This window comes from Xiphias gladius, chromosome 2, assembly GCF_016859285.1.
Source record: "Xiphias gladius isolate SHS-SW01 ecotype Sanya breed wild chromosome 2, ASM1685928v1, whole genome shotgun sequence".
NCBI lineage: Eukaryota > Metazoa > Chordata > Actinopteri > Istiophoriformes > Xiphiidae > Xiphias > Xiphias gladius.
This window is the reverse complement of record NC_053401.1, coordinates 14,574,292-14,587,776: the sequence shown is the minus strand read 5'-3', so window position 1 is coordinate 14,587,776 and position 13,485 is coordinate 14,574,292. Positions and strand designations below refer to the sequence as shown.

General features: G+C 38.8%; 1 protein-coding gene across 4 annotated transcripts in view; it reads left to right on the top strand.

Annotated features, from left to right (window-relative positions):
* The window catches only part of gramd4a (GRAM domain containing 4a), a 54,949-nt gene that overhangs the window by 14,623 nt on the left and 26,841 nt on the right, over positions 1-13,485 (top strand). For all 4 annotated transcript variants that reach the window (XM_040145354.1, XM_040145345.1, XM_040145336.1 and 1 more), the window contains one exon: positions 1,113-1,233. In XM_040145354.1, the coding sequence (XP_040001288.1) occupies positions 1,113-1,233 (121 nt within the window). The remainder of the gene's footprint in view (positions 1-1,112; positions 1,234-13,485) is intronic.

Below are 13,485 nucleotides of genomic sequence, written 5' to 3'. Positions count from 1 at the left end.
TCATGCCCCCCTCATCTTCTTTTCTGCCTCTTCTGCTTTCTTTGTCTTTTTTTATCCCCCGTCCCCTTCCCATTAAATTCTCATACTTCCAGAAGAGGTTCTCATTTGTTTTCTTTGAAGTGCTTCTTTATTCAGGGACACTCTCTCCATCTCTGTGTGACCCCAGCCGCCTGTCCTGTTAGGTTTTGGTTATCTCCCAAAGCACATTTTTTTCAAGTCACTGTCAGTTTTGTGCTATATCTCTTTCCCCCTCGCCATCTCTCTCTCTTGTGTGCTCTCTCTTTTACAGAGAGCACATCAATTAAAGACGTTGCAGTGTGTCTACGCAGACACACACAAACCACGCTGGTTGCTGTTGGGAGAAGCTGCTGCAGCGTGTGTGTGTGTGGTAGGAGTCTCTTAAAGGACCCTTGCCGAAGAAGAGCACTGATGCTCAACCTGCAGTGCTCATCATCCCGCTAACACAGTCATCTCTCCTCTCCTCTCGCTCTTTCCTTTCCTCTCCCTCCATCAGCCGCTCATTCTTAATTCTTTACACTCTCTCCCTCATTCCTCTCCTCTCTCACACAGTTGTCATCTCTCAATTATTGCCATTCACCCTGTCCACATATACACATATTGTATTGCTAGTTGTGTGGGTATGTGTGTGTTAGGGTTAAAGCCCTTAGTCATCGGTGTGTGAGTCATCAGTGTTGCTGTAGTCAGAAGAGGGGGAATATTCTCTTTTTCACCTTCCTCCTCCTATCTTACTTCTGCTGGACTTAAACCAGGAGAGGAAACATTACCGTGAGTCATGGCACCGTGTGTGTGTGTGTGTGTGTGTGTGTGTGTGTGTGTGTGTGTGTGTGTGTGTGTGTGTGTGTGTGTGTTAGATCATATGGGATATGCTGGCTTGTGTTGACTTGTATGTATTTTGTTGTCAAGTACTTGTAATTCTAAAAGTAAACATGTCTTTCTTTTGTTGTCTCTGTTTGTGATTGCAAATGTTTATATGGGTGTGTGTGCATGGACCCATGTATGTACACCTGTATACGTGCTGTTTGTGTGTGTGTGTGTGTGTGTGTGTGTGTGTGCGTGTGTGTGTGCGCGTGTGTGTGTGTGCGCGTGCACAGGCAGGTTCAGGGTCTCCCACAATGGCTGCAGCCATCCAGGAGTTCCAGAGGTCAGAGTCAGACCGACTCAACGAAGTCAAAGGTCACCTGGAAATTGCCTTACTGGAGAAACATTTCTTACGTGAGTATACACACCAAAACACACACACACACACACACACACACACTCAGGGTTGCCTGTTTGGTATGTAGACCAAACGTTTGCTGGAAGCCCACTGGTACATGTTATGCCATAAGAAGTTATCATCGGTCTATGTTGTTCAGTGGTCAGAGTTGCAGTTTAATGTTTGTGATTTCCCACAGTCTACCTCTAATTCTGGTGAGAGATATTCGGCTTTGCCTAGAGTCCCCTTTGTTAGTTCCCAGAGAAAAGCCCTGAACCTGTTGCACTCAGCTCTTTGTTATACACAATATTTAGGTGGTGATATTTTTTTTTTTTCTACAGCAAGAGCAAGAAAGCAACAGAATGAGGAAAAAGTATGAGCTGCAATATCTTGCAGTGGTGACTACTAATCTCTTATCTTTAGTGCCTTTCCTACAATTTATTGTATACCAAATAGTGAAGGTAGTAGGACGCCTTCTTTCTTTGATGAGAGGGTCTTGTTAAACTCAATTTTTGCCAGAATGAAAATCTTTCCTCAACATGCTGGCACTTACTTAACACAACCCTGATGTGTTATGCTCATTACATGAAACAAAAATGTTTTGCCCAACTCACCTTAAAAGCTAAAATAATACCCAGTTCAATTCTAGTGCTTGCTATAATATTTGTTATTGATTTCAGTGAAATTCTCAAATTCAAGTGTTTTATCCTGTCTTACCTTTTTAAAATTTAGGAGCAATAGGAGTCAACACACAAAGCTGATTGGACTTAAGATAACTATGCAATCTGATACTTAGAATGCGAAATAAGGATAGTAACATCCTGTTTTGATAACAGTATGTTAGCAACCCTGAAATTACAGTGAAAGCGTAATGGAAGCAAGCAGCTGCTGAGCTAATGTTATTCAATTAACCATGCTACGCCAGAGGGACTCACCTTGAGGTGAGGCATCCATGAAGTAGCAGTGCATCCTCAATTACCCTACAAAGCTCTCTATATATTTATTTATTTATTCATTTGTTGTTTGTATCATGTATATCCTTATAATTTAGAGTGTCTACAGGGAAGTTAGTAGCAACATAATCATAGCAACATATTCACATAAATCAAGCTGATGGCAGCATAATATAACACCAGACACATGCTTTACCGAAAAAATATAACAAGGAACCCTGCGTCAAGTAATTTTATTTGCCCTAAAATAAATTAGCCATACAGTTAGAGCTATTGTTACCCCACCCCTAGTTAGACCCAAATGTCAACATAGTTTGACAAAGTAATCTCAAAGGCTAAGTTTGGTGATATTTTGTATTTTTCTTATTGTCAATAAATCCCATGAAAAGAGCAGAACCAACAATACAGTGTACTGAACCTATGGATTGCTTTTGTAGCCAAAGCCTGACAAGGCCTGATATCTAATTCCTCAGTGCCATAGACATCCATTGTTGTCCAGAGACTAACTCAAAACATAAATGAGCAACACCGTTACACTTGTTGATATGTTCCTTCGTTACCATGAACATGGGGGCTGTAGTTTATTTTGTGTCAATTCCGCATACACTGTCTTGATGCTGTAAATACTCACTAGTGCTTGTTAGACCTGTGGTGAAAATAGTCCCCAACAGATGCACAACTTACTTTTGTTTGAGCAACATTTGTTAAAAACTTTAGCCTCTTTTAAAAATGAAATTATATTTGTGAGCTGTTTTTTATAGATTTACATCTTCAATAGGAACCAGTGTCCGTGGAGCTGAGTGTCAGAGACAGAGTGGGGAAGTCAAAAAGCATTGACAGACGGATTCATGCATTGTTGATTTTGGTCTTTTAATGACATTTGTATGCAATGAGAAAATAATGAACAACAGAAGCCTTATCCTTAAACTCAAGGTCCACTTACATTTTTCTCATGGATCTCCAACTGCATCTCATGTCACATTGGGATTCATGCCAACCAGTATAAGAAGTAAATTATGAGAATCCCACCACTAATTAAGACCAGGACCGGCTCTGTTAAATCAACAGTGACCAGCTGAAAGACTCCCCCATGTGGTTTGGCAAACCATTAAAACATCGTAAGATCTTTGCTGGTACCACCTAAACACAGTTATATTTGAACGTAACCACCTATCCTAAGGTCAAGAATGAACTTTTACAGTTAAATTTAATGAGTTCTGTATGGAAATACTGACCAGAATCATGATTCCCACGCATGGTGCAGCATCCCCTAGCAAAATGATGGAACTACTGTATAATGCCTCTGTTACATCTTCAGTGTAGTTTCAGGGTGAAATTAAAATCCTTTGCATTAGTCAGTACTGGCAAATGTAATATTACTGTAGTACTGATAACGGAGATAAATGGAGGGTTGAAGATGTGATGGATTATCAGCATACATCCGAAAAGTAGGGTTAGTGGAGGAATGAATGGGTGATGCAGAGGCAGAGAGAAAAGAGGGGAAGTAGCCTGATGGGAAACAAACTGTATGATGCTTATCCTGAGTCCACCCACTCAACTCACACACATTTCCAAGCGTGTCTAACCTGGTATGCATTGTGGGGCACTGCTTGTCCTGTGCCGTTGCAGACCGTTGAAGAGAGTCTGTGAAGAAAATACCTCAGGCTATGTCCTTTCTCATAATGCCTGTGCCTAAGCTAAAAGGATTGAATTCATTGTCACATTGTCAGGAGGATAGCTAGATGAGACTATCCTTCCGGTTTGCTTTTTCCTTGCTTCCTCCTTTCTTTCTTACCTCCCTCCTTCTAAAGAAAATTCCTCTAGAACTCTCTTTGCCTTTTTCTCTCCATCCCGCTGAGGTGCTCTTTAGGATTCTGCCTGCCATTCCCTTCTCTTCATGTCAGGATCTGTCTCAGCTCTCTTTCTGCTCATTTATCCTCTTCTCTTCTTTTCGTCCTTTTGATTTTCCTTTCCCTTAATTCGTTCTCTCCGTCAGACACAGCAGTATTCTGAGGTTCTTCTGAAAACTGACAAACGCACGTGTTTGTCGTAAAGTAGTTAAAACAGCTGTGACAGTTTCGTGAGCTCAAAGACTTAAGAACAGAAATGTCATCTTAGCTTTACCTAAGATGGTAGCCACTTGACATTTTCTCAGGGGATGAACCTTCATACATATTGCCTTCTGTTGTTGATTGGAAAAGGGTAGTTATACCTCTGGTAATGTTTTTTTTTTTTCTGGCATTACCTCATGTGCCTGACCATCTCAATATCTGGTTATCCATTTCTCTCATTCCTCTCAATCTCTTGTCCATCTCTGGCCATTGCAGTCGTAGTTTGGGGAACACTGAACCATGACAATCCATTAGCACCTAATGGAGTCCTGAGCTCTCTGCCTTGCACTCTAGTTATTTTCTATTCAATTTCTACTAATTTCTTTTGCACTCTACTCCACTTTCCGGTGCTTTATGCAGTCATCGTACAAGAAAACAATGCACCGCTGATTCCTCACACAGTATAGCCTGCTATAAAAAGATCTACACAAGTATGCATTAATCTTGTTCAAAGTTATGTACTGAGAACAGATGAAAACAGACTTAAGTGCTTCTATACAGTTTGTCATTAGTTAAAGCTAATGAGATTAGTGAGGTGAAACAAAAGATTCCTTATAGCAAGATGTTAAGAGTTTATGTGTTGTGTAATGGCTTTTCTGGTAATATATGAAAACAACATACCATACTGTGAGAAGACTAGCCATAGTTTTCACATTGAAAGGACAAAATTTAGAAATGCGATGTCTGACTTGAAGGCTAATTCTAGTTTATTTAAGCCTGGCATTTTTCATATAAATGTGGTTATTATATACATTTCCTGGTTGAAATTATTGGCAACTCTGAATTTTAAGTAAAGAATTAAGAATATCTTCAGAAATAAATGCAAATAAACCAATTTTGTATGATCAAAATATTTTAATAAAATGGTCAAGGTTACTGAACAAAAGAAAAAAAAAACTTGCATAATAGTGAAATAATATAAACACAAAATATACCGAAGACACAATTATTGGCACGCTTCACTAATATTTGGTTGCAGAACCTTTAGCAACAATGATGAACGTTTCTTGTAGTCATCTAGAAGCTTTTTGCACCTGTCTGCTGGTAGTTTTTGCGACTCTTCTATGGCTATGCGTTCAAGCTCTTTTAAGTTTGCAACAGTCCTTTTTTGCACTGGCAGATTTCAGATTTCTCTCCAAAGGTTTTCATTGGGATTTAAGGTCAGGACTCATTGCTGGCCAATTTGAAACAGTCCATTTTCTCTTTTTCACTTTTTCAACCATTCTTTTGGGCTGCTGGATGTATGCTTTGGGTCGTTGTCCTGCTGAAAGACCCAAGACCTTTGCCTCAAACCTAGTTTTCATTCACTGGGTAACACAATTTGGTTCAAAAATGCCTTGCTAATCTTCTAATTTCATCAGTCCTTTGACACATTCAGTGCCTCCAGTTCCAGAGGTAGCAAAGCAGCCACACAGCATGATAGAACCTCCACCATGTTTTACTGTAGGTAAGGTGTTCTTTTTTTTCCTATGGGCTTCATTTCGTCAACTGTAAACAAACTGATGCACCGCATTCCCAAAGAGCTCTACTTTTGTTCTATCTGTCCACAGCATAGTGTAGTGTAGTGCGTAGTGTTTTTTAAACAATTCGCATCAACCTTTGCAGTCTTCTCTCATTGAGTATCTACTTAGCCCCAGTTTCCGGAAGCGTCTTAACAGTTTTATGACTGTGAAACTTCTTGATAATATTACAAACTGTGAAAAGAGAGATTTCAAGATCTTTGGCGATTGCCTTTTAGCCTTTAGAATTGTTATGTTTTTTAATAATAGCATTTCTGATGCTCTCAGACAGCTCTCTTGTCTTTGCCATTGTGAAAAAGAAACTGGAAACAATCAGGCAGTTTTTATGCAGTAAAACAATCATTTATTCGTTAATAAAGGTAATGGAATGCTGAAAACTAAATACGGGTGAGTCTTACTTGTTTTTTATTTTGTTTGAGGAACTCATTTAAAATTCATGAAAAAGGTGCCACTAATTGTGTCAAGCATACATTTTATGTCTTTATTTTTTATTTCACTATATGAAAGCATTTTTTGTTGTTGTTCAGTAACTTTGTAAATTTTATTAAACATTCTGATTATTACACCTTGGTTAATTTTCATTTATTTATGAAAATACTCTAAATTCTGTACTTACAATTCTGGGGGGCCAATAATTTCAACCAGGACTATAGCTCTATGGGTTGTGCTAGCTTTGCCCTCGCTATCTCCATTGTATATCTACATATATCAGGGTAACCAGAGTGAGCCTCCTGCAGCTTTCCAGATAAACTTGATTTTTACATGAATCATTTCAAACTCTTGTGAATGACAGTTTGATATGATTCATGTAAAAATCATGTTTACTGGGAGAGCTGTTGGGAGCTTGCACTGGTTGCTTTGATATATATACTGTTTTGTTTGAGTCCTCGTTTCCCTCGATCTCTACAACGGAGACGACGAGGGCAAAGTTAACACAACCCATAGAGCCACAATAGCTACATTTATGGAAAATATGACAGGTTGAAATTAACAAGAATTATCCTTTAAACTTATATCCCATAAGATTTCAGTCCTTGTTGTAGTAAAAGCAATTGCAGTTTAAAGCAAGAGGTCCTAAATTCTCGGTCCAACAAACACTCCTTGAGCAGATACTTTGTCTGAAATACAGCAGAAGAGCAGCTGGTGTATTTGTTTTGCCATGCAGCCAGACAGACTTGCATGTTTTTAATAAAGATGTCAGTCAATAATTGTCCTTTTTCCATCATGCCATGAGCAACCATTATCTAATTTCATGCTGCACGTGCCAGGAGTAGATTTCCACACAACAGCAGGGTGCAGTAGAGTTGGTTACCTCTCTGACAAGTTGGAGGTGTGCAGCCTGTCACCTGCAGCTCTTTATCTAACAGCCCACTGCGGCTGCTCCTGAATGTTCCATTAGTTCATCGCAAAAATTAAAAATTAATTTTGTATTAGCATTTTTGATGGATTGTTTTAGCAACCGACAAATATATTGCATTTACTGTGGTTGTTCCACAATAAAGGCCACCCTCTGAACATTGAACACTGTTCAACTAATTATTATGAAGCAGCAGGAGGAAATGTTCAGTTTGCATTCAGTCAGCAGTAAACAGTGAGGCTGATATGAATGAGATGAATTTATTAACTGTAATGCTAGATTATATGCATGCCTTGATTGCTGTGAATCCTTCATGTGTACAGTAGGTAGGCAATTTGCTTGTTAATTTTAAGTTGCTCTAGATGAGACCATCCGCCCAAAACCTAAAATATGGAGGAGTTCCACTTTAACCATTGCTATTTATTTATTTTTTTTAACTCTTTTTGTCTCTCCAGGGCTAATATAGTTCAGTTTTAAGTTCACTGTACAGTTTCTATCATTGTGGAGAAAAGAAAATGTTTTAGTCTCTTAAACTGTTAAAAACACGCAATTCCAGAATGAAAGGAGAATAAATCATCATTCCAAACCTCCAAGTGTGCGTTGGTTTTGTGCTCATTTCTTTAATGGTGGATCAGCATTTAACAAAAGAAGTTATTTGGGCGTCTTGGATTTCTTGCACACTCAGAGTGAACTGAGTGTAGGCGTATTCTCTCTCACTGACGTCTTTCTCTCTGCTGCCTAAAATAAAGCCGGGGCCCACACTGTATGTACAACAAACACAGTGTTTAAGTATATTGTCTCTTTCCTTAACAGGAGGCATGCGTTTCCATTCTAGATGATTGTGTGTGTGTGTTTGTGTTTGTAGATACAGTGACCCATGTCGTTTCTCTTGGCTTTTGCTGTGACCCATGCTATTCTGAGGGCACTTAATTGGTTAATTTGTAACCATGTTTCCAGACATGAGATCACATAGAAGGAGCCTAACACACGCACAGACACACACAGACACGCAAATATGCAGCCGGGGTTTTGATGCCCTTCTTCTGTGTTACGGTTGTATTTCCTTCAGTTTTCTTCTCTTCCTCTCCAGGTCCTTATTGATTCCCTTCCTCTCATTTATTCCCTTCTGTCATTCTTTCCTTCTTTCTAAGTGGTGTGTATGCACACACACCCCACAACAGACTAATCACATTAGTTTAAAGGGCCAGCAGTTTGCTCTAACCCTGTCTTTTTTTTATGTTTTCATCATTATGAATGAAATCATAAATTTGGATATTCACCTCATTCTAACTTGACCAGGTGAAGTGCTGCAGTAGTCTCTATAGTCTGTCTGTCAATGGTGGTTCACTCAAATAACAAAAAAAAAACATGTTTCCCCAGGTTTGAGGTCTCCTGCTGCCAATACAATTCCATTAATTGTTTTTGTTTTTTTTTTTTTTGTGTCTTTTCAGAAGCATTGTTGTGGTTACACATGCAGGATAATGCAGAGACCTAGAAAGAACTGTAGCCCCTGAAACTGTCTGCAGTGAGGTGTGTGGATCATCCACATTAACAAGACGTGTTCCATGTTGGCTGGTTTTAGCCATTTTATTATAGGCACTAAAGGTGCCAATTATCATCGCTTGGATTTATATCAATATTTTGCAAGATGAACTACATGCTAATATTACCAAGTTCTTACTTAAAATTCAAAAGTGGGATTAAAGTGAAACTGAATTCAACCTAGTGATAGTTGTGTTGGAGGCGGTAATGGCTGCCATGTTTTGATAATGTACTTGTATGTGGTAATTACATGTAACTTATGGTTGTGCAATATTACAATATACTGTAAGTTTATACAGTGGTAGCTATCACTTTAACATCTCTTAGTGCTATATTAGCCAATTGCGGGGAGTGTTGCAAACACTGAGAGTCTGTTTTATCGCAATACTGGATTAATTATTTTAATAATAAGTATCTTAATCTTACAGGTAGTTAAATCACATACACAATTAAATTACTATTTGGTCAACAATTCCTTGATTATATGCAGAGTGGCTGCTGTACCCTCTGTTATACAAAGCTGCAGAGTGTTGTATGGTAGGAGATTTATAGCAGAGGCCATAGAAGACACATACACAGTGTCGATGTAAATTCAGTGTTTTAGCATAAAACTGCACTGTACTCTGCACCTCTAATGTGTGTGTATTTGTATGAATTTTTGTGTGCCTCTGTCTGTGCATACTGCACACCAAGATTTACGATAGGCACTCTGAGAACACAGTTCCCTTAAATGATAACCCTGTGATAATTCTATGATTATTATAGTAATTGACATAAAAGCAGAGGGATATATCATCTAGAATCTGTCCTGTGGGTGACAAAGCTGAACTGAGCTAACCATCCTACTGGTGGTAAAATGGGAGAGGGCAGTGCGACTGGAAATCACCTCATGTAATTATATGAGCAGGCTTCAAGTGCTAAGCTTTCATCACTTCCTTTCGCTTCATCTTTTTCACTCCTATCTCTAAACATCACGGTCTTTCTTCCTTTGCCCTTGTGTTCTCTTTTGCCTACTTTTTATTCTCGGCTTGTTACTTCTAACTTATTCTGTCTATTCTGTTGTTTTTGTTTTTTTTTTGTGGTTTTTTTTAACGTTACGAAATACCTCATTTGTACTCAGACCTGAGAGATGTTGGTAAGCTAAAAAGAACACACACAAACACAGTAGCTATGGCATCCACAAGCCAAATGGATAATCACACAGACGCACAGATGCATTTGGACATTTTTTCTGTTGACATTCATCCTTGTCCTAGCAGGTTGAAGTATGTACATGTTTGTAGTGCTCCGGTAGTCTCACATTACACTGTGTAATAGGCATTCCCTGCCTTAATTTGGTTCTTTTGGTTTTACAGCAGTAGAAGCTCCTTCCGTCTCGTTAAGAGAGAGAGTGACAGCGAGGCTATCCTGTTTGAGGTCATGTATTGAGAGTCAGTGCAGAGGAACAGGCCCAGGCTTTGTGCTCTACAGTGACTGGCTGATCAATAGTGTCCTAGCCGCTGTCCTACTTCATACTAGGCAGGGGAACAAACACATAAGGCTACACACAAACAAGCACAACGCTGCAGCAGCACAACTGAAAGCTAATGGATTCAGATATAAACTGCAATAGGTCTGTAATGCAATACATTCTTCACAATACCATCTGGTACACTATAAACCCACTGGTACTCTGAAACCACCCACAATAACAAGTATGTTCCAGTGTCGTATATCAAACAGACATTAGGAAGTTTCTTATTCTCCACTGACGTTAAAAAAAACATATAGATACCGAGAATACAGAGATATGCACCTACATACCCAGAGTTCACCCACATAGGTTATGTTGCCTGTGTGGGTGGACTATGGGTTTAAGTTGCGTTCAAGAATGGGTTTTAAGTTTAGACCATTCTGCTCACTTGCAAGATAGTTTTCAGACACTTTCAATTGCAACACATAATATTCAAGTATTACAGCTGACTCAGTGGATATATATTTATAATCAAATCATAATGTCTATTTTTTTTCAAAATAGCTGAGCTACTGTACAATATTTCCATGTACACCTTGGCAACTTCAGAAGTACCCCCTGGTGTACAATTAGCCCTGTTTAGGAATCACTGAGTTACAGTATACAGCTGCTATTGGAATATAGTCAGCAGTGGGTAATTTAATTAATTAATTTTTGGTGAGGAAATTTATATCTCTCCTTCTATTGCATGTTTGTTGAAAGTGTAGAAATATGGGTTAGGTCCTCTATTTTGAAGAGCTGGCACCAAAATCTGATATTTACTTAAATATTTTTAGAAAAAATGCAAAAAAAATGTTTCTACTGTCACCTGAATTTTAGCAGCCTAGGAAAGATCTTGCTATGATGCAACCTTGTCTGCATTTGATTCAGTTATCTGCAATAGGGCATACACTAAACCACGAATGAAAATGGTAAGTTACATTGCTAATAGCTTTTTTTTGAGTAGTAGTAGTAGTAGTAGTAGTAGTAGTAGTAGTAGTAGTAGTAGTAGTAGTGATATAGTTTGATGACAGTGCAGTATCCCTTTAACGTATTAATTTAAAAGTAAAATATAAAAGAAATTGATTTCAGTAATTGATGAAATTATAACATTGATATTGGAGAGTTGGTATACAGTGAAAATGGAAGTAACTGAAAAGCCTTAGTATTATTTGAGCTAATTATGCAAGTGATTGAGTATTCTGTGGGACGCTGCCTCATTACTCATACTTGTAACTGATGATTATGAGGATTCATTGTCCTTCTAAACTGGCAGCTAAAGTACAGGCTGCATGATAACAAAGAAATCTTGCTCAGTGCGTGCTAAGGAGACAGTCTTTTCTATCCTAGGTGAGCTGTGTTCTACAGGAAATTAAGTTGTTGTGGCAGAATGGGTCCTGATGGCTCAGAGGCAAAGGGTTTCTGTAATTGGATATTTGAGTTTGTTAAGAAAAGTGACATGCTGAATGGGCCTATAATTAATGTAACTTCTGTATTAGTGTAGATAACTTATTTTAGATTAGTTTTTCTCAATGTACTGTAGTCCATGTTGCAGGTCTTACAGTTAACTTTTGTTGTGCTGTCATGAGTTTGTTCTCCAAACAAGCAGATGTTTTCCTCCCTGAAGACAAAACATTGGATTATGAAACTTTTTTATTTAGATTATTTAATGCATGTTTATTTCATCGTCACATAAAGATTTGAGAATACACACAACACACACAGTAACATAACAGAGAGAGAAAGACGTACATACTGTTACTCCCCACACACCTCCTGTCAAGGAGTCTGGCTCTGCACCATGAGAAGAAGAGGTCAGTGAAGACAGCATGGCACAAGAAAGATAGTGTTGTTTTTTTTTAAATTTTTTATTTTTTTTAAATGTTTCAGGGAGGACTGTGAAGTTTGAAATCTAGCCATGAAGTCAACATAATTTCGTAGAGGGGAAAAAATTGAAACAAGTGAGTATAATCTATGTCACCCAGGGATATGAGGGCCAGAGTGGAAGGAGACCACAGAGAGGAAAAATAATTTTAAAGAGACACATTACAAAAGGGAAACAAACTACAGTACTTACTCTTTGATCACTCCAAGTACAACCAGTTGTACAACAACAGTAGTTACAAAATGCTAAATTGGAAAGAAAAGAATATGAATAAATTATGGGGTGATATACTTTGACACTTTCAATCACTTATAAACACTTGTTCAGAAAACTCAAATTTAATGTTTTCTGTGTAGACTAGGGGATAGATAAAGCATTTATTCTTATACCCAATTACATTTTGGTTTTTCCTCGAACTCTCCACTTGTCAGTGCTGGGTGTATATTGTCTTCTATACCATGTTTTCCCCTTCTCTTTTCCTTGGTCAGTATCTTGAATGGTGTATTAACATCTGCAGATTTGCTGGAGGCCACAAAGCTCAATCTTCCCTTCTGTTCCAGTGGACTAGTGTTGTGGCAAACACTATGGTGAATGGGAACAATGTGAAGCTGACCCACACACACACACACACACACACACACACACACACACACACACCCACACCCCCCCACCATCCTTTAATGAAAGAAGCCATTGTGTCTGGCTTGGATTGAAAAAATCACACACTAGTTTTTCTTTGAGGTCTTAAAAAACTTTGCCTGCTTAGATGAAAAGCGATTTTCTTTGCTTGCGTATTTACAGTACACATGCACACTCATGCTGCTGCACACAAATACGGACATGCACAAACCAGACATAACATATACCAACGAACATATAACACATGCTTACACATATGTACATGACCAGTCATATAAAGCCATACTGACACATGAACATGCATAATGCGCGTGTGTCTAACAGCTCTAGTGTGCACAGAAATCTCAGATTCCAGGCCCTTTTAGTCTGATGGTCATCCCGTAAAGCCCCACCTCTCTCTACCTCCACTGCCCTCCTTCTCTTTCTTCCCAGTGGCACATTTATGCTAGCTCTTGTCACTGACCATCACTCTCAATGTGTGGAGGCCTATCAAAATAGTCTCTTGTGTTGCTGGTGACAGATCAGTCTGTCTTTGATCTCTGCTTTGTCTCTGGGGACACGTAAATATGGAGTATACACCTAAACCGTGACAAGATTTGAGGAGTTTTAACATCATTAGGTAGCAGATGGTGCAAAACATGGCTCAATTTGAAGAAAGAGCCAAGGCAACCACTCTGCGATCCCGATCCTGCGGAAGGGTCCCAGGGACGGGTCAACTGCAGAGACGAATGGGTTTGTGCAAGATGGAGGACTGCACCTTTGACAGTTTT